This window comes from Vidua chalybeata, chromosome 1, assembly GCF_026979565.1.
Source record: "Vidua chalybeata isolate OUT-0048 chromosome 1, bVidCha1 merged haplotype, whole genome shotgun sequence".
NCBI lineage: Eukaryota > Metazoa > Chordata > Aves > Passeriformes > Viduidae > Vidua > Vidua chalybeata.
Window position 1 is genome coordinate 102,892,343 of NC_071530.1, and position 21,456 is coordinate 102,913,798.

Below are 21,456 nucleotides of genomic sequence, written 5' to 3' on the forward strand. Positions count from 1 at the left end.
ATAATTTTCAACATTGCACATTAGCTCCAGTATGTACACCCCTCTCCCATCCACACTTTTGCAACCTACTCTGGACTTTGCTTCTTGCAGAAATACTATCAGGGGAACAGTGTGTGAAATAAGCCTGATAATGTCAATCTTTGGGCACTATATGCATGATGAGGACAATCACACAGCTAATAAGTTACATCAGGCCTTTGAAAAATAAATGCATAAAACTCATGCTTTATGAAATAAGCGAATGTTAAACTGTTTAGGAATAGAAAAACTCCCCTACAGACAGCCTGTCTCATAATTTCTTCCATCAGAGTGGCTGTTTTGCCTGCCTGAAGCATCCAGAGCAGTCCAGCCTCTTGTCAGGTACCACCAGCACCAGGATTCTGCCTGCAGTTCCAGCAGCAGGGTCTGTGAGACCCTGAACCTGAGGGTGCTGAATTGCTTCGGGAAAGGTGCTGGAAATAAAAAAAAAAAAAAAAAAAAAAAAAAAAAAAAAAAGCCATTAAAGTGTAAGCTGGTGGGACCGGCTTTGTGCCGACTGGTCGCATTGATTTCAATGAGCACATTAAAGTGGGTGTTAGCAGGAACCGAGTTCGAGGTTTTGACTTGCAGTTTTATAGTGCCATCCTGTGGCTGCCTTAAATGTTGCAGAATAACATCAGAAACGTGGAGCTTACTGAAGCTTTCTCCATGTAGCAAGATTTTCACAGGTCTTGACAGTGAAACAATATTAAATTGATTAAGAGTAGTTTATATTTCTCCTTTTAAATAATTATGTTTTATTACAAGCATTTACCCCCTCTGTAGTGGGACCCTCCACTACAAGAAAAACATCAAGGCTCTGGAGCAAGTCCAGAGAAGGAAGGGCAACAGAGCTTGTAAAGGGCACAAGCATAAGCACAAATCCTGTGAGAAGCAGCTGAGGGAGCTGGGGTTCTTTAGCCTGGAAGAAATGGAGGCCTGGGGGGAACCTTATCACTCTTTACACCTTCCTGAAAGGAGGCTGTAGTGAGGTGGAGGTCACCCTCATTTCCCAGGTAGCAAGTGATGGGACAAGAAGAAACAGGCTGAAGTTGTGCCAAGGGAGGATTAGTTATCAAGATTTTTTTTTTTCCATTGAAAGGATTGTAAAGCATTGGAACAGACTGCCCAGGGAAGTTGTGGAGTCACCATCCCTGAAAGTTTTCAAAAAACATATGGATATGGCACTTGAGACATGGTTCAATGGTGAACATGGTGCTAGGTTGATGGTTGGACTTGATGATCTTAAAGGTCTTTTTCAACCTTAACAATTACAGGATTCTATGATTCAAAAAAAAAAAAAAGAAAAAAAAAATATACCCAAACCCAACCTCATTGGGAAGTTCTTAGCCTACATGTTAGCCAGCTGGTTTGGGATTTAAAGTTTGGGGATTTTTTCCTGTAGGGTCTTGCATTTGTGGTTTCATTGCCATGCCAATTAATTCAATCTTACATGTTTGTGTAATCAGCTTACAGAGATCATAGAGTACTACTATAGATTTCTATAATATAAAGTATTCCCCTAAAATCACAGGATAAACTCCATATGCTGACCTATATAACCTATGTTTATTTTATAGTTGGCTTGGATTCAGTAACTCCTTGTGAGAACAGCTTCCAATCCGCTGTAGTTCTTGATATTTTATCCAAAATCCTACAGCAGTAATATCTATATTTTTCCATGTTCCTTTGTAACATTTACAAAAGACTCTAAGGGGAAAAAAAAGAAAATTAAAAAAAAAAAAAAAAAAAAAAAAGAAAGTTTGCTTGGTTTCAATGTGCATGAGACACCAGTCAGGTGTGTTTTTTTTTTTTTTTTTTTTTTTTTTTTTTTTTTTTTTTTTTTTTTTCCTTGCTTTTACACAGGAGGAAATCTGGGGAAAAAAAGAGAGAGAAAATGGTGGTTTTGTGGGCAGCTCAAGCTGAGATATACAAACATTATCTTCAGGCTGATGGAGCCTCATACCAGAGATTTAGATTTGCGCATTCCTGAGAGTACCTGTGGTACAGTCACCTTTGGCTGCAGAGCAGTGGAAGGGAAAGGGGAAAAAGAAGAAGGTTTTTGCAGATGGAATTGCAAAAGAATTTGAATTACCTCCCACAGGACAGTACCTTTGCCTGCTCCCTACAGACACCAGAAATGTGCAGGGAGGTGTGGCTGCAGCTCTCTGGCTGCAGAGAGCAGCACACAACTTTCCCAGGCAGTGTCCTGGGGAAGGCAGTGAGAAGATCAGAGAAAAGAATGAGAAACTATTCTTCTCTTCACTTGCTGCGCCTGTTGTTTTGAACATGTGGAATGTGTTATGGAGGGAGATTTGTTTACCAAAGGGTGATTTCTTAATTGGCCAATGGTGATGGTGTTTTGGAATCAAGGACCAATTGGGTCTGTGTGTATTGGACTGTCTGTAAGGGTGATGAGTTTCTTAATTAGTATAGTATAGTATAGTATAGTATAGTATAGTATAGTATAGTATAGTATAGTATAGTATAGTATAGTATAGTATAGATAATAAAGTGATTGATCAGCCTTCTGGAATCATGGAGTCAATGCTAATCATTACCGCATGGGGGACGCTGTGCTACGATAGGGAGGAATCCAGGAACAGTAAATCCAGCGCTGCAGTGTCACTGAAAATCATTGACTAAAGTTTGATAATGTTTTCATTTGTTTAAACACAAGCATTTCTTGATTGAAGCCAAAGACAGCTAGTGAGCTCAGCTTCTAATCTCTCAGCTCATCAAACTGATTGGCTTTGTGTCTTGTTCTCCAAAACAAACTTCTAATTAGCACTGGAATTTACACAGAAACAGTCACCTTAGTAAATACAGCCTGACGATCCATCCATCATGTGTATAACATTTGCGTAGTCACAGAGACATCCTCTTTTCACTATGCAATTCAGATTCTAAACATTTCCAATACCTCATAAATTTTTAATTATAATTCTTTTTAAAGTGGAGTTGATACCTCACTAGATATTAAAAACTGTTAGACTGCTTCTTCACTGATGAGCCTTTGTTTACCCAGCACAAAAGAGACGGCAAGCACTACTGCCAGCCTCGGCAGCATTTAATACAGACTTTGCACTGTGGATAGCTATGTAGGTAGAAAGGGAATCTGAAAATAAGTTCTACTCAGTACAATTTCACTTGACAGGAATTAACCCAAGATTGCCCCATAAACTTTGTCCTTTGCTGTATGTATTTATTTATGAATGATAAGGCATCTGATTTCCCCTGTTTTCCAATAAGGCTATTCTTTCAACACAACTTAAAGGCTGATCCCATAACTACCTGCAGTTAGTTAAATATATGAGTATTTAATTCAAAAATCATACACTTCAAATAATGCAGAGTTGATTTTAAAGACAGAATGTAAGTGTTAACTCTGTTTCCATTCTATATATTAATGGTAATATTTGAATAGTAGAGGATGACTCTAAATAGCATTATAAAGGTGAAGCACAGAGATTCCCATGTCACAATTTCCCACTTTTATCCGCCTGTGAAAATTCAGTTGAAACACATGTAAGGGTGCCCATAAGGTAGCAGCAAAGCATGGTCACCTGCTTTTATAGACAGGAAAAGTTCGTTCTGGTTTTAAAATAATGCTTTCTGAATTGCACAGTAGGACACTCCTACTGTTCCTCAAATTAGGAATGTGACATAAGTTTTTGAATTATTGTTTTTTAAATGGCTTCTGGCTTTAGTCTTAGGAAGGGCTAATTTCTTGTAAATTGGAAGTAATAAATTATTCAGTTTGCTAATAATGGCTTTCCAGATAGGTGTAAGGCACTTTCTTGCAATATCAGGAATGGCAGTTAAGGTTAAAAAATAGCTCACATTATGCTCACATTTCCTCCCACATTAATAAAATTAAATTGCCTCTTGAATTGGATTCTAACGCAAATTTCTATTACAGAAGCTTAAAGTTGACATCAAATTCATGTTTAACTGTATAAATAAATTACTTAATTTTAAAAGCTGCAGAAGACAACTGGAGATGTTCATTGTTCCATAAGTTGGACTAAGGTCACATATTTAAGCTCTTGGCTTTCATCCTATGCCTTCTTGAAGTTTTGTTTCTTGCATTATCTCCATATAATCTACAAAAAAAGTAATGAATCCTTAACTAATCTCACACCAAGATCTTTTAACACAGATTTTTTTGCATAGGCAGGTGTATTCTCTGAGCAGGAAAAACTCACTACTTGCTAGTAAAAGATCAACCACCAGAACAACACTGGTGTCCTACAGATCTTTTCCCAGCTGTATACCCAACTACACTTGAAAAGAAATGCAAATTCACTGAAGAAAAGATCAGAGGGTATGATTAACTGATTAACTCCTATTTAATAATTTTTGCAAAATAATAAGGAAGCAAAAATTATCCATAAAATACAACTGCTCTCCCAAATTAATTGTGGTTTAAAAGGATGAGCTAAATTATAATTTTTCTATCCACTCAGAATTACCTGAGATGTTAGGAGCATAAATTAAATGCCATTTATCTTGCACATCTCTGTGAAGGCCAAGCCATGTTCTCACTGCTTCATAATACAAATTTGGAGGTGATGGATTTGGATCCTTCAAGTTCCACAAGTTTTTCCCACAAGATCAGTTGTGAGATGAACAGTAAAATTTTTTGTGCTGTTAGCTTTCGTTCTTCATGTTAAAGATGTCTCGTGAAATTTACTGTGGTTGTTCCTTAACCTGAATTGGCTACTGGAGCCTTCAAGTTCTTGCAAAGTTTAATCAAAACATCAGGAAAAGTCTTATGCCCAGACTGGGATGAACATTATGGAAGGTTGTTGCTGATTACCTTTAGTGACAATATTTAACTCTTGCCTATGGGTTCCATTTTTTTCAACAAAAGAAAAATTAACATGAATTCACTGTGATCTTTTGGAGAGGATTGTATTTGCCATAATTCAGTATACCATCCAATCCTCCTGAGTAATAACCATTTTCCAGCTTGTGACCTGTATCAAAGAAAATATGCTGGGTCTTGCCTTCAACATAATTGATGCCAGTGAGTCTATTCTATCAGGAAAGCAGCAGAAACCAATCAACAGAAAACCATCACCACTTTGCAGTGCAGCTCTATTAACCTGTTTCCAAACCATGACACCCTTTGCAGTCACAGCTTTGGGCTACTGTGTGTCTCTTGCTGCCTGCATCTCCTGCTTTGGTAGCCATGAAGAGCCCAGAGTTACAAGCAGTATCTCTGCAGTCAAGCATGTGTAGTCAGGCATGTATGCCTAAGAACAATACAGACATTTGATGTATTTACTGCAATATAATAAAATAGCTCTATATTTAATTTCAAAACAGAGAGTCTGAGAACTGCACTGCTTTCATTGGGTCTATCCAATGCTCCATCAAAGCAGGGTTCCCAAGATGAAGATATCTAGGAGTTACAGTCTATATTCCTCTTCTTATTAGTATCATTATTAAAGCACTTTTATTATGCTATTAGCTGTTGTGCCTTTTTTATTTAAACTGGGGAAGGACCCTGCACAACCAGGCTGTGATGATGCTTCTGTGCTCTTCTAATTCCTGCCCACATCCCCTTCTTGGCAGGGCCTTGGACGTCCTTGCTGTAGACCTTGGTACCTCCTTCAGAGCAGCCTGACAGGAGGTGTCTAGACCATCTGCCTTTAGCTCCTGGGATAGATTACAGCTGGTAATAGGAGGGCATGACAGACTGTTCACAGCCCCTGGAAAGCTGGATGGAAGGGTACCACTAATCCTAAGTGCTCTCAGCCTGAGGGATGGGGAGGTGCATGAATGTGGAGCCATATACCAGGCATAGGCGATAGCTCAAGTTTTAAAAAACCTCTGTGTTATGGCAGTTATGGTTGTAAGAAAAATATGAATTTACAGAGTTTCCTGTTTTGTTCTGCCCCCCCTTTGTGGCATCCAGACTGTCCTGGAGCTCCTGCTTTTCTCCAAAGCCAGCCCTGTTATCTGGTGAGCACTTCAGTTCAGGCAACTCCTGAGATCAGTGAAGCTTGTACCATGAAGTAGGCAAGCCCTTGTGGGACCTTGCTCTTGGGGGAAGCTGATGTGGTGTCTTTTCTGGCTAGGCAGGAGGCACTCAATTTGCTTGTCCATTTTCCACTGGCCTGTGACAGCTTTGTGCAGGCTCCTGGAGCAGCTGTTTCCCAGATTCCTCTGAAACAGCAGTTTTTCTTGAATCCTCATGGAAGCCTTTGTCTTCTCAGAGCCAAGTAACTTGGATTTCAAATTACAGATTGAAATAACTTTCAGGAATAGAAAGGGCAAAGACTTTTCCTGCTGAAGCAGAGTGTCAGGTAACCAGTTGTGGAATACCAGGAGGAACCTGAGAGATGTCTTGGCCTACATCTCTTTACTGGGTTACACTTCCAACCTGTCAAGTTGCTGATGTAGTGTCTCTGTTGAGAGGAAGTTGTAGGCAGGGTGTGCTGTGAAGAGCTTTTTGCTTTGAATTTGCTCCTCTCTTTAGTCTGTCACAGCTCAGATTTATTAACCTCTGGACATCCTTTTCGGAGGGAGGGAGAAAAATACTTGAAGAGTTCTGGGAAACAGCTGAAAAGTTATCTAAACCAGCTCTTAGTAGTGACTGAACGTTTATATTAGCGGCAGACAAGCAGTTTATTGTATTGTTTTTACTTCCAATTACAAGTGATAATCATTTCCAAAATGCTTTTTCAAAACACTCTTATAGTGAGGTGCTTATGAGATAATGAGGCTGAGAGGCAGAATGAATCGCAAGTGTGTGCAAGAAGCCCAACAAAAATGAGAAACCCTTTGTTGTACAGTACAGCTACAGATAAAAATCTTATTTAGCCATTTGATGTAGCTTCATGTGTGCTTATCTACTGGTTATAACAGTATATCTCCTTCTGGAAACTATGCCAAATTCCCTACCCCAATTCAAGCAGCTGTTGCATCCGTGGTGTTCACAAGTATAGAAATGACCCTAAATGCATTGGGAGTGGGATGGATGGTAAGGTGGGATATGCAAGTTATTAAATGCTATGGATGAGGAAAAACACAGCACTGCTGACAGCTATGAGTGCCCCTGCTGCCCTCTGGGGTCAGGAGGTGACCTCATGCTCCTGAGGGGCCTGAAGGGAACCTGCCATTAACACAATAGCTCTGCCTTTAGCACAGCAACACAGACAAAAGCTGAAAAAACATAGTTGGTGTTCTCTTGGAGTTTACTTACATGCAGGATAGCAGAGTGGTTCTATTCAGACTTGGTATTTGGGTTTTCTCTGTTTTGAACTCTCCCAAACCTCTGCTTTTGCCAACGGCAATGTTTTTGTCCATAGTTTATTATTTGTGGATGGTTGGATTAACATATCCACTTTGTGCTACATCATCCTAAATATCAGGATTTTCTATTCCTTTGCAACTGAAACACTCAGTCCTTAAGACAAATGTAATTAATGAAAATAGGTGAAAGAAAAAACAAGATTTTAAGAAATTCCCTATAACCACATCTCTGACTATTTTTCTGGGTATTTACAAATTTTGTCTTACCTTTCCTTTTTGGTCGTACATTTTAATTGGCAAGACCAGTCAGTGTGAGGCATTTGGATATTACGGTTCCTAAAGTTTGTGCAATCTCTGTCTTTCTTTCAAGTGAAGCTGGAGCAGCAGCAATTTAATTTTTTTAAATATAGATGCTTCCTGTACTATTTGAATGTGTAGTTCTATTAGCTGTGTTATGCATAGGTGATATAGTAGCATTCAGAGTTTCAGTTTGTGCAGATGGTTTTTGGGGAATGTATAAACATGCACAAAAGTGCTCTAAAATGCTCTCATTCTTGCGCGCATTTCTTCACTCTATCGTGGTCTTACCTGTACCACGGCATTCCATTTTCTCATTGGGTTGGCTTGTCAAAGACTAAGAAGTTTCTAATTTTTTCCTTGCACTCAATCGGGCTAAATGTGAAGTTACACTTGCTTAAGAAACTGAGATTCTCATCTATCCTCATAATCGTTAAAAGCTCATTAGAAACCAATGTTAGGAAAAGCTTATATTAATGGTGCCGTACCTTGCAATGAGGACCATTCTGATTGCCTGGTACTTTGTAATACCAGCAATGAACTGGGGGAAAGGAACAATAGAAAACACTGTAATCCTCTTCTCCAAGAACGTACATACTGAAGTGAAATTTCAGAAGAAATTTCAGTGTTTTCCTTGGACGTTATTATAAAGGGCACTGAACAACGGTGATATCCTCCTGCAAACTAATTTGACAGACTAATTTGATGGTGATTTTTTTATTTGCATATAGATGTTTAGTTTAACTGTAATAATCAAATCAGATGATAAAGTCCAGAGAGGGATCTCAATTTACATTTCATAGCTCTTGTGTAATATTCTGATGAAGATAAATACATGTAATAATAAACTGGCATTTATCATTGCATGGTTGCAACATAGTACTCTTCAGCTTGCTGTTCCTTGAATAAATGGTTAAACTGACCATTAAGCTGTAAACTGGCAGATTTTATGTTGCACAGATGCTCCCTCTTTCCCTTTCCTTTGTACTTGGCTCCCAACTGGTACTTATAATCCTGCACAGAGGATTCCTTAACCTGACCTCTATGATTTTAGACCAAACGACACTTTGGCTCTTGAAATTTGTTGACTTTTCTCTCCACAGATGTTTTGCTTTGCTCCTCCTTGCCTGTCCTGAAATTTAAGAAGTTCCTGGTGTGAGCAAAGAATGGATCTGTTGGAAGGGACAGATGTGGAGTGTTATTTATTTGCAGGCTTGAAGGCCTTTGATAAAGTTTTATGGCAGAAATTTTTCATTTTATATCTCCTTGACCCATAGATATTTCTCTTTGTCTATGTTTGGAATATAAACATTGCTATACTTCCTCAAGTATAACTCTGAGTTACATGATAAGAAATTGCTTTTATGTAAAATATGTAACTCGCTATTCTTTTCCTGAGTTTCCTGACTTCCCTGACTTCCTTGATCAATCAAAAAATTGATCCAGCCAACCAAGCTGAAGTCCAAACTCTGCAAAGAGCTGCCCACAATTTGAAGAATTGCATCCTAACTCTGCCAATCCAACTCACAATATGAAATATGGGTTTTAATCCAATACCATGGAGAGGAGCACAAGGTTTTCCTAAAAAATAAACAGCATTTTTTAAACAAGATTATTTTTTTTCCTTAAAAAAGAGGGAATTCACATTTGAGAGATGGTATCTGTTGACTCAAATTCCTCTACCTTAACCAATTTTTGGCATAGAGTTCTCTTCCCAGGAAAGTCTTCCCTGCTGTACCTTCCTCGAAATATTCATTAAGGAGTATTGTAGATATAAGCTCTGTGACCTGACAAACCTTAAAGCAGTAAAGCCTAATGGAGATGAACTTTCCTGAAGCACCGAATAAATGTGCCTATCTTGAGAAATCTCTACAACATTTTTGCTGTGTTTTATGCTAGTTTCATAAGGTGGCTGATTATCAAAAAGCTGCAAAGATTTCCTATGGGACAAAAAGTAATCAGCCTCATAGTTTACTAGCAGCTGAGAACTCATTTAATTTACAAACATGGCTGATTTGTTGTGGTTATGTGGAACAGGAGCTGGAAAACTATCAGCATGGGAACAATGTTTCAAAGGTGGGGATGACAAATTTATAAGGAAAGCCTTAACAGATATTTATTTATTTATTTATTTACACGTTAAAATATCAGCCATATCGAAATGTTGTACGTTGAATTAGCTTCGCGGTGCTTTCTCCCTTCCCACACTTCTACCTTGTTGTTTCGCACACTCACCTTTCCCTTCCTCCTCTTCCTTGCAGAAATTCCTCAGTTGGATAACTACGGCTTTCCAGAACTTTTTAGGCACGGGGCTCGGGCTCGCCGCGACCTGCGCATCACCGCAAGATGCGGTCGGGACCGCCGGTGCTTCGGGGGCGGTCTTGCGGGGCCGGACACGCACGGTGCGGGGCGCGGGATCCCCGAGCGTGTGAGCGTGTGAGGAGGGGACAGTGTGTGTGCGAGGAGGGGGGACTGTGTGTGTGAAAAGCGCGTGTGTGTGAGGAGGGGTGTGTGTGAGGAGGGGTGTGTGAAGGGGGGTGTGTGTGTGAAGGGGGGGGTGTGTGAACGGGGGGTGTGTGAGCGAGCCCCCGGTGGTGCGGGGCGGGGCGGGCCGGGGCGGCGGGGGAGCACATATAAGGCGGGCTCGGCGGGGCGGGCAGCGTCCCTCCAGCGGCGGCATCAGCGATGGGCAGCGGCGGGCGGCGGCTGCTGCTGGCACTGCTGGCGGCGACTTCGCTGCTGTGGGTGCCGGGGCAGGGCCAGCCCCGAGGTGAGCGCAGAAGGGGGGTGCGGGGGTGAGCAGCACAATGCAACGCAGGGCAGTGCCTGCGGGGTTGGTCTGCAGCCGCCCGCCGCGTCCCGTGGCAGCCTTTGGCCCCCGCGGGGCTGGGGCAGCCCCGGCAGTGTCCCCGTCCCCGCCGGGCACGGCCGCTGCGGGGGCCGTGTTGGGCTGTGAAGGCAGCCCGCTGTGGGAGGCGGGCCGGGGTCCGGCGGTGCCGACCGCACGCTTCCCAGCGGCCTCCCCCATCTCTTTTATCTCTGTTCTCTTCCCCCATCTCCACGTTTTGCAGCCGCCCTCCCCCACTTTCCTGAAGTCCTTTCTCCTCCCTCGGCGGCGGGGGCCAGTCCGCCCGGCCGCCTCCGGGGCCGCCCACTCCCTTTGTGGGAGACGATGTGGAGCGGCAGAGACCCGGGGGAGGAGGGGGCGACCCCGCTGCTCCCCGCTCCTGGGCCGGGGGGAGGGCTGCGGCGGCCCAGGGAGCCTCTGTCCCGGCGGGAGATGGGGTCAGAGCCGCGCATGGGCTGCAGTCCTGGGGTTCCCTCTCTGGGGAAAGGAGAGGAGCGTCCCGAGGGATGCTGCGCGCTGACGGTAATATAAACCAGATTAAGCTCTGTTATAAGGAGCGAGAAGAGTTCCAAACCACTTTCCGGGCACGAGGCAGAGGTAGCATGAAGAAGTAATGGAGATAATTTACGGAAGTTTTCTCTATTTTTTTGCACGTGGGCTGGCCGGCGCGTTGTGGCCGGGACACCGGAACGCTCCGCGCCGAGTTCTTAGCCTGCGAATGACTTCATCACACGCATCCTCTTTGTTCGAGGTGCTGTAACTTGGGTCGTCCTGTTGAGACCCAAGTTGCTGAGCACATCGGATTACTCTGTTGCGAGGTTAACAGTGATTGACTCTGAGGTGTGCTGGGTCGTGATGGGAAGCGCTGGTAGACACCAGATGCTCTCACCTTTGGCTTGGATCAGCTACTGCTGGGATCCACCGCAGAATTTCTGTCGATACTCCCTGCACATGAATCCCCAGTCCCATTAGGTCTCTATTAAAAACAAAAAAAAAAAACAAAAAAAAAAAACAAAAAAAAAAAAAAAAAAAAAACCAAAGCAACAAAAAAAAAACAACAAAAAAAAAAAACAAAAACAAAACAAAACAAAAAAAAAAACCAAAAACCAAAAAAAAAAATCTTGAATGGAAAATGGTTGGAAGGCATATGTTGTGCAGATGCATGACTTGATGGTGAAATACGGTGTTTGAGATGGATATAGAGTGGGAGATTAGCATCTGGATGTTTACAGGCTGCAGTAAAAGCCAGTGTTTATTAATATAATTATGTGTACAAAATATATCCTCTAGGTAAAAAGGACGAAATCAAGCCCAAGTAAATTTCAGAGGCCATATGTCTCAGCTTGAAAAAAAATATGCTTTACTTGGGTTATGAAAATTCGGTCATACAAACAAATGAAATGCCAGACAAAGTGATATAAATTTTGCTTTTTAGTTTTTTTTAAGGTACCATCTTACATCAAATAACCTCAATTCAATACTGTTTCCTATTTTAATATATATGATAACATGCAGTATAAAAGGTAGGAATTTTCTGGAAGCCTGTCATGTATAGGAGACAAGAGCGAATATAATTTTTGGTTTTTTTATTGACATTTGCAGTGATCTCACTGCAGTAATGTGTAGCTTTTATATAGCAGCCCACAGGTGCTAGAGGCATCTGGATAAAATATTTGCTTTTTATGTCAGTGATTGAAGCTACCAGTATATTTCATTGCTTCTAAGCCACCCCTCCTGGGAATATTTAAGTTCATAATTTCGTTTTTCTAGTTGAAAGATCAGGTCGAGAGACCATTCCTCCTATTAGATTAAGTTGATAGAATTTTTTTTCTCAGCGTGAGAGCACAGATCATCCGAGGAAGCTGTGAGTTTCAACCCCCCTGGTGGTGAACTGCCTTACAAAAGCCACAATTCAAGATAACTGATCCTAAAACAATGTGAAGAATGCGATGCAGATTAGAATAGCAATGTTGCTTTTACAGAAAGTAAACAACTTTAGCTCAGAATTGTAAGCATCTTGTTGAGGTAAAAATACATTTTGAAGTGAGGATGGAAGGGTTTCTCAGAGCAGTTTTCAAGACAAGTTTGGGGAAAAGGTATCTTGGCATCACCGTGGAGAGTGCTATGGAAGATCTCAAAATATTTCTTGTTTTTCTGTTCAGTTTTGCTTTTGTCCTGTAAGCAAATGAAAAAACTGGGGGGTACCACAGCTGCAAGGGTCTGTCAGAAAGTGCTGAAGTCCATTCTAAGAAAAAGAAACACACAGTACTGAAGTCACTGCATGGAACAGCTTGGAAAGTTAATGATTGATTCTTTCAGCCTAAAGATTAATATCTACATAGCTATAAAATTTAGTTGGAATTTTAATTACAGATGTTTTGTTAAAGTGTTCCTATCATGGGGAAAAGTTTGGTTTGCATTTTCTGTTGAGTCTTTTGTATTCACTAATGGAGTAACTCTTCATGAAACATATAACTATGTCTAGGTACAGTGGAATTATTTTATGTCAGAAGCAAAAAGCCATTTCAGAGTCTTGTTGTAGCAGCTTTGCTCTGTTGGAGGACATTCTTTGTTATACTGGAGTTAAGTGATACATGTCTTCAAAGTAGAAAGGAAAATCAGTTAATGATTTTGAACACTACTGCCTGTATTTCATAAATTTGACTCTGCCACTGTCAGGTCATTTTTTTTCTGTAATTAAAAAAAAAATCTTTCTACTGTAAACCTGTGGTAATGTTAACTTGGAAGGCTATAGTTGTAGACTAAATATTTCCTCAGCTGCATCTCAGTTTGTTTGTGTAAGTTGGTGTGCTGAAGTAGCCTGCTCTGTTCCTGCCTGGGGTTTTGGATAAGTGCTGGTACTCAGGGAACTGAATGGCCATGGGAAGGTGTTCCATCTGGGCAGAGATGAACACAGGTATTTCATATGCCTGTCACCCATTGGGTTTCAGACCTCCTTTGCTAAACCAGGATCTGGTTTAGCAAGTATTCTTAGGCTATGGCTAATATACAAATTATGACATTATGGTCAGCAATTGCTTTTTTTTTTTTTTTTTTTTTTCTGAAACACAAGTGATAGAAATTATATTGTTAGAGCACATTCCCAGGCAGTGGGAGATTTTTGTTAATCTCCTTAGTTTGAGGTGGTTTGAACCCACATCTCCAATCTCTGAATAGAGTGCTGTATCACCAAGTTGCTGTGACAAGTAATGCAGAGGAGGAGTGTGTGAAATCTTTCCAGACCTCTCTTTGAAATGGAGCTACTGTACAGCCAAGATGGCAAGATTCCTTCCAGAAGGAAAAAAAAGCTGACACTTCAGTCATATCATTACAGTGCTTAAAATGTAAGGAGAAATAAGTGCAGGCCTCCCTCTCTATTTATTTGCCACAAGCAGCAATAAGGTGTTTGCCTTCAGGAGAAACTTTTATTGTACCAGTGTCTGCTGGGGTTTGTTTGTTTGTTGTTTTAGTTTTTAGTTGTTTTTTTACTGGGTTACTCAAGCCCGGCACCACTCATGGGGTGATTGTGAATCCCACTTAGTGAAGAAGGGCTCTCTGGTGCCTAATTCAGGTAGTAAGTTCTACCTCAAGAAGTGATGTACTTTAATTGTAGGAGTTACAGTACTTGACAGAAGCTTGGGGTGTTGTAGATTTGGCTGTTAGTCTGTGAACCTAGGTAGGTGGATCTTCCACTCTCAGCTGCCTCACTACAACCTCATGCATTCAAAGCTGTGCTGTGCAGTGAAATAGTTTCCTCTGACACTTTTAAAACAGAGACACAGACTTCCAGAGTGTACTCAGAGGAAGATTTTCTGGAGTTTCAAGGTGACTTGGATGTTGTATTCACAATTGCTTTCTGTATGAGATGAAAAAAGTCTCTTAAGTGCTTTACCATACTGCATCTTGGGTTCATGTATGCTAGTGGCTTGAATAGACCTTGTTACCATCAGTCTTAAATATCAGTTTGTTTCCCAACATCTGCAACAGAGTTGTTATAGAAAATGAGAAGGTTTCTATCCCTGCAAAATTTGCCTTTACTTCTAAATATTTTCCTTTAACATTTCTGCTATGTTTCCACTGATGTGACTACTGTTTCCTGATAAGAGAACACTAAAAGAAACTTCAAGTTCCTTGAGGCTTGTGGAAGACTTAAAAGCAGTGCTGTTTGCAGCTTGCAGTGTGAGGCAGGAGACCAGTGAGCTAAAAATATGACAGGAGTTTGAGGCAGAATCACTTAACATTGTAGTAAGTAAAACCCTAATTTTTGGCAAGATTGGGTAGAGTGGTGTACTTGGTTTAAGTTTCCAGTTTTTCCTCAGGATTGGAAATCTCAGTTACAGTGAATCTGTACATCCCTTGTGTTTTCAGGTGGGCTAAGTAGCAGGGCCCCAAGATACTTATTAGCTGTCCACACTCTTATTTAAGTTCTTAGATTGTGTGAGATGTCTCATGTCCACCCACAAATTAATACAAGATCAAGGTGGACCAACATCAATAACAAACCCAGAGAAATGAGCCCCTGCCAGGGCCCTCCTCTGACAGCCACTGATGTGTCATGGGGCCAGCTCTTTAGAGCTTACAGGATGGGGGTGGTGACAGTCTACAGGGGTATGGCACTCATCCTGGGATATTGGGGAAGAACATCTTGGGATTGCACAGGACTTGTTTTGGGATGAATGGAGGAAGGGCCAAAGATGCAGGGATCAAAGTGGTTTAGCAAAGAGTGAGTGTGTAGGGATCCATAGAATGTGTGTGATGGGGCTGGTGTGTGTGCAGGGCAGTTTGTGGCTCAGTGGCAGGGGTGGACCTGTGGGCCTCAGGGGTTCACATGCCAGATAGCAGCAGTGGGAAGATCTTGGGTGTAGGGGAGCACAGGTAACTGGATCCAGTGAGTCTCCAACTTTGGGTATTTAAGAAATCCATGTTGTGAATAGGCATTGAAGAAATCCATCTCTGTTTATGAATCCATGTTTTCCCCTGGAGCAGGGAACAGGATTAAACCATTGGTGGTGGTTGCATTTGTGTGTTTCTGTCTTTGTGAATCTATGTGGCTGGCCACATGTATTTGCATGTATCCATATATCCATTGCATTATGTGGGTAGCTCTGTATGTGCCTGCTGGGAATACTTGCTCAGCTTTACTAGTGGCTGGCCCTAGTAACATGGAGCTGCAGCAGCCACATCTCTCTTGGCCTTGGTACACCCCAGCAAAACTCTGTGGAAAAGCAGATGTAATGCCAGAGCTCTTGGATTTTGTTTTCTCTGAATCCATTTGATTCTCAAAGCTTTGATGTAGTGGACTTTATTTGATATAGCACTCTAAAAAGGTCAATTTTAGATGACCTGTTGATGATGTCACCTCAAACAGAGGCCACATTGCATGTCCTCAGGAATGCTGATTTTGTGGATACCATTGTCTTAAAGTTACAAGGTTCCCTAAGTTCATGATAAGCAACACAAATATATTTTGAAACTTTTCTTAAATATAAATGAGGTTTGGTCTTATTAAAAGGTATATGTAGTGTAAAAAAGTAATTGATCTCAACTAGGGATAAATTTTGCTGATTGAGACCTGACTTGTGGTTGGGGAGAAGAAGAAAGAACTGAGAAATGTCATTTTTTCTGGTAGTCTGTAAGGAACGTCATAGACATTCTATGGAGAAAATGTGCTTGGTGTTGATTAAAGCCCTACATTTAAAATCCACTTTGTGTTTTTTTGCCTGATTTAATTTGCAAGAAATCACCAACAAGCCACAGACCATTTTCTTTTTTCTCGGAGTACAAAGGTATGTGACAGAGAAAAATCCCATGAAAGCATTCTAAGTTAGATTGAAGATTAAGATAAAAAAATATTTGTCTGTCGTAAATATTTTCTCCATTCCCTGAGGGCTTAGAAAATGCATCTCTAGAAGTTTAGAGCTATCACTGTATGTTGATCACTTGTTGGTATTTGCATCAGTCTCACAAAAGATCATCAGGTAGGGTTTGTTGCCTTCCCCTACTTTTTTTTTTGTTTTGTTTTTGTAAGATTGGTTTGGTCAGCTTGCAGGAACTGTGATTTGTTAGTTGGTGAACACCTTAGAAGCACATCAATCAAACTTTTTTATTTATGCTTTTAGGTACTTAAGTGATATCTCAGAGCCTCTGAGCTTGTAGATATGGGTACAGCTCTCTGTCTTTGAGGCCAGTGCTTCATTATAAGGTTAGGTATATCAGTGCTTATTCTTTCTTAGTTACTTTTGCTATTTAAGGACTTCAGTGGTTTCTCAATCATTCTATGCTTTTTTTTAGAGGCTAGAAAAAAAATGCTTTTTCCCTGAAAATAATTATTTTATACATATTTTTGAGTATTAAAAGCTATATGCATAACAATTTTAGAGGAAAACTGGAAGACTTCTTTTGTAATTACATTAGATATAAATAACAGTCGGAAAATAGGAAAACATAAAATTGTAAGACTAGAAACTAACTTTCAGTATTCTAATAGCAAATATTATAGGTGCGCATAATTTAAATTTCTCTTTCTGATGTGAAACAGCAGTTAAAATTCCTGAGAAGTGCTGGGCAAAACATAGAGATGGAATGCTTTGGTTTTACATGAAAACCTGTTTTTTTTTTTCTTTTTTTTTTTCTTTTAAGTATCTTTTGAAAATCACGACTTTTCTAGTGGCCATGTGAGCTCAGAGAGCCATTGGAAGGGAAGTGGATTCATGGCAGGCATTTTCACCCACTGCCCTTTCCACAAGTTCAACTTGTGGCAGGCTTTGTAAAGCAGCAGCTAATGTGGGTCCATGGGCTGATGGGCTGACACAGTTGGTTTTTTTTCTTGTCATTTCTGGGCTTTTCCCACCAGGCCAAGGCTGAGAAGATCCCACTGCTGCTTTGTGTAGGCGGAGTAGATGTCAGCCTTCAGCAATAAATTCCTTCTGTTTTGTCATCTTCAACTTGCTAGCTTTTGCTGTTTTTTTTTTAAACTGTCATTTGATACAGTAACAGCTCTGTCAGAGATATTCCCTAACCAATTCTTTTAGATTAAAGATCAGATTTGAAAGTTGTTTTGCAAGCATAATATAATTCCTTTCTGTGAGCTCAGTTATTGCACTGCGGGACTCAGCCCCCATCTTGATTCCTGCATGAAAATAAAGCTTAAAAACTGATTAAGAAATGGTCTTCCCAAAGTGGAAGCTTTGCTTTTTTTCCTTGGCTCTGCCTGCATTTTTATTTCTGCTTGCTCAAAATTGACCTTGAAAATGGGCTGATGTCCACTACCTTCTTCACTGTATTTCCATAACTTTTATTTGCTGAAAGTCTGAGAGGACAGTGCAGAACCTGTGCAGGTAATTCAAAACAACTTCTCTAGTCTTGATTTGATTCTTTGATTATTATTTTTTTACTTGTGGACCCGATGAAGCAAGAAGTTTTTAATAGAAAAATCCTAACTCTGCAAATCAGTGGGGTAGGTCTCACTGAGTGGAAAAAACTTTGGAATTCAGTCATTGAGCAAAACGCGAATTGAAGCTGTCATTGATGGTAACTTAGATTAGTATTGATTGTTTTTATCAGATTTTTTGAAAGCAAGACTGGAATTTTGCCTTCTGTCACAAAACCCAAAGATGTGTATAAAGAAATGTTTGTGTGGGAAGGAGAGGAAAAAAGCCCAGTAGCAAGTGAGACGTCCAGTGCAATTTGATTGTGGCTGGGTACAGCCTTGCCAGGGAGCACTAGAGCAGGGATCCAAGTTATCCCTCTTTTTTTTTTTTGTGGATGCTGGCGGAGTGAGCTTTGTAGGAAGCACACAACATGTTGGGCAGGCTGGGTGCCTGGAAGGGATGGCAGCTTGGGGAGCCTGACTGCAACTCTGATGTTTTCCCTACCCAGGCAGAGCTGCTGCCAGGCTGCATGGTGCCCAGCCAGGCTTCACTGTCTCCTGATCCATCTAGGAGTATCTAGACCGTGAGTAAATCAGGGAGAGTCTAGCACCAGCCATAGGCTTGTACTTTAAAAACCAGTTAATTGCATTCCACCTTCCCTCTTTCTGGCTGTTTCTTTACAGAAGTGAGAAACTCAGCTCCTGAAAGTGCTTCACTTACTGATAAAACTATGGAAGAGAGTCCACTGCTTTTTCTTGTCTGGCTTTAATTCAAATACATGAATAGCTAATGTGTGTTATGTTATTCTGCATGCCACACCATTCATATATTTTGCTTTCCTTTCCTTCGCTGTGCTGTCTGTTGTGCATATCTTGCCACTGCTTAAGGACAGGAAGGCAGAAAAGGCTTATAGCAGTGTGCCAATGCCTCTGATGATTAGGCTGTTTCTACTTTATTGGCTGAGAAGGGCTAGATAACAGAAGTTTGACGTGAAGGTTCTTTGAATTGTCAAGATCTGTGGATACCCTGTGGTTTAAATTAGGGTTGTGAAATATATGCTGTTGAAATTTCTAGGATTCCTTTTATTTACTTTAGCTTGTAGTCTCTGAAATGTGTGCTCAATGTCTTCTACTAGAAAATACCCTTTAAAATATGCTGAACAGATAAAAAATTTGATGGCAAAATGAAAGATTAAATCTATTTCACTGGCTTGGGGAGTGTTGTTGTGCTTTACATTACATCTACTCACAGTTCTTCATTCCTTCAGTAGCTGCTAACTAATGCGTTCATTTTGTGTGTGTCTTTTAATTGCCAAAGTAGTTCAATTCACTCTTATGTGATTATATATCTCTTACAGCATAAAGAAAAAGGTTTGATAGATAGAAAGCAAGTCTGCTACATTTTTTTTACTATAACTAGGTTATTTAGATATTACCAATAAATCTCACTATGACTTGATTAGAATTTTAGGAACCACACATTTTTTTGCTAATGCAAAAATGTGAGCTTGATACTGAAATTGTCTTTGACGTAAACATGAATTTTAAACTAAAAGTTTTGGGAATTAAGTAACTAAGTTCTTTCCAGACCTATCCCAATTTATCTTCCTTGAAGTTGGTTTACAGTGTGTCTGCCAATGTTCTCCAGAGCAAGTTCATCAATGCTTAAAGCATGCAGCAAATGCAGAGTCTGTCCTTGGATGATCACTCTTTACTTGGGAGTGGTCACACTGGGAACAGCTTACTTTTGTGCATATTTGATAATATTGCAATGGGGATATTTCTAATTGAAGAAATGACTCTTCAAAGCACAGTGCAGGTTTTCAGTGGTGTGGAGGAGGCAACCCTTGGCAGGCAATGAGAAAGATGTATGTGATGTGGTGGGGAACTTCCAGATGAATTGAGTATCTTTCCATAGTGATGAGTAGTAGGATGTGACCTAAAGGCAGTGGTGAAGGAATAGGTACAAAACACAGCTGCTGGTGGACAGCTGTGTTCAGTGGGTCTCTTGGTGTGTGTCAGAGGTTGCCATGCTGATGTTTAGCTCCAGTGATGTGTCAGGTTGCCCAGAAACTCTACTGCGGGTACTTGGTGGAAAGATCTGCTTGTTGCTGTACTGCCATGGCTGATAGTGGTAATAGACACAACCAAGTTTGGGTGTTTCTGGTAGGCTGAGAATCCTGCAGGAGTGATAGGGAAAGAGGGTCAGAAGGGGATTCTTGGTGGTACAGTGGCAGGGAAGAGATCAGGACGTCTGCCCCAAGGAGGAAAACCCTTTTTGTATACCAAAGAATATCTACAGATGATACAATCTCTCTAAAATGTGAGCAGCCACCCTTATCTTTTCTGTTCTTAAGGACAATGGGAAATAACCTGCCCACTCTGCAGCTCTACCCATGTTGCTGCATTTCCCACAGTCATCAGCAAAAAATGTATGGGGTGTTTCAGGCAGGATCCAACTGTGCCTCACTATTATTTTAGTGTCACTGTAACATTGCTGAATTTTAAATTAAACTACTTGAACTCTCTGTCTGTTAGAATTTTCCTTAAAAATTGTGCTTTGGGCTGAAATGCATCATTCTTGTTTTCAGGCCAAAGGCAAAATACTTTCAGAAAACTTGATTAAAATTCCATGTGACTGGCTGAGTTCTTGAGTATTAATGGCAGTACAGAAGAGAACTTTTTAAAATATTATTTTCTTTTTTCCCCTTGTTTTTTGGGTACTTAAAATTACACTTTTTTGGGAATTTAACCTGTGTGACACAAATGCTTTTGAATTTAATGGAGGCATTTACTGTAAAATAATGAAATAAGAATTTGCATGTGGTGAGAGTTTGAAACATAAAAAATGCGCAACAACTGACTCCGTATTAATTTTTTTAAATAGTTGCAGTTTGTGCCCTGTAGATTTGTTAATTTGTGTGCCTGCAGACCAGCAGATGCAAGACCAAACAAAGCATGGTGATTTGCAGTTTTACTTTGTTGCCTAGATTAAAATGCCTAGGAAAAAAAAGTAGCAGGATATATTTTACTTTTTACAAAGGGCAGAAAGCTACCTAGAAAGCTACCTCTATATCATGTTGAGCAGTTGGTTACTACTGAAATAAATAAAAAAAAAATTACAAAAAATACCCCAATAGGTTTTTCCCAATTAACCTTGAAAATCAGAGATTGCTAAATCTTGTCAGTAGAGATCAGGGAATGACCAAACTTTGCATGTCTTTGGGGTTACACAGTTGCAAATCCTTTCAGATCCATTCAAGCTGGAGGAAATGTGCTTCCTTCTACCCAGGAAGATCTGGCAGTGATACAGGGCTGTATATGCCCTGATAATGCTTTCTGCCTGTTGGAATGAAAACATTTTTTCTTCCTGTGTCTGAAAACAGGAGAGCAGGTAGTTCTGAGATGCCAAAACCTCTTAAACTTGAAATAGCTTTAGTTAATAAATGGAAAATTTTGACTTAATTTAAATAGAACTTTATCTTCATCTAACACAGCTGCAATTTCTAATATTAAGGAAGTGACAAATCTCTCTTTTAAATTAGGAAAATGAAATAAATTTTGGTTTTATGTACAGCTAGTTAATAACAAGCTTTCACTAAGTGAAAAATACATTTCAGAGTTACTTTGTAATGGGCCTACTTCATTTATGATCGCA

General features: G+C 40.4%; 1 protein-coding gene across 1 annotated transcript in view; it reads left to right on the forward strand.

The window, feature by feature from the left end:
- Window positions 1-10,753: 10,753 nt before the first annotated feature.
- LAMA1 (laminin subunit alpha 1) overlaps window positions 10,754-21,456 on the forward strand; it is a 99,130-nt gene continuing 88,427 nt past the window's right edge. Inside the window, exon 1 of the mRNA XM_053941635.1 lies at window positions 10,754-10,951. Coding sequence (XP_053797610.1) covers window positions 10,754-10,951 — 198 coding nt within the window. The remainder of the gene's footprint in view (window positions 10,952-21,456) is intronic.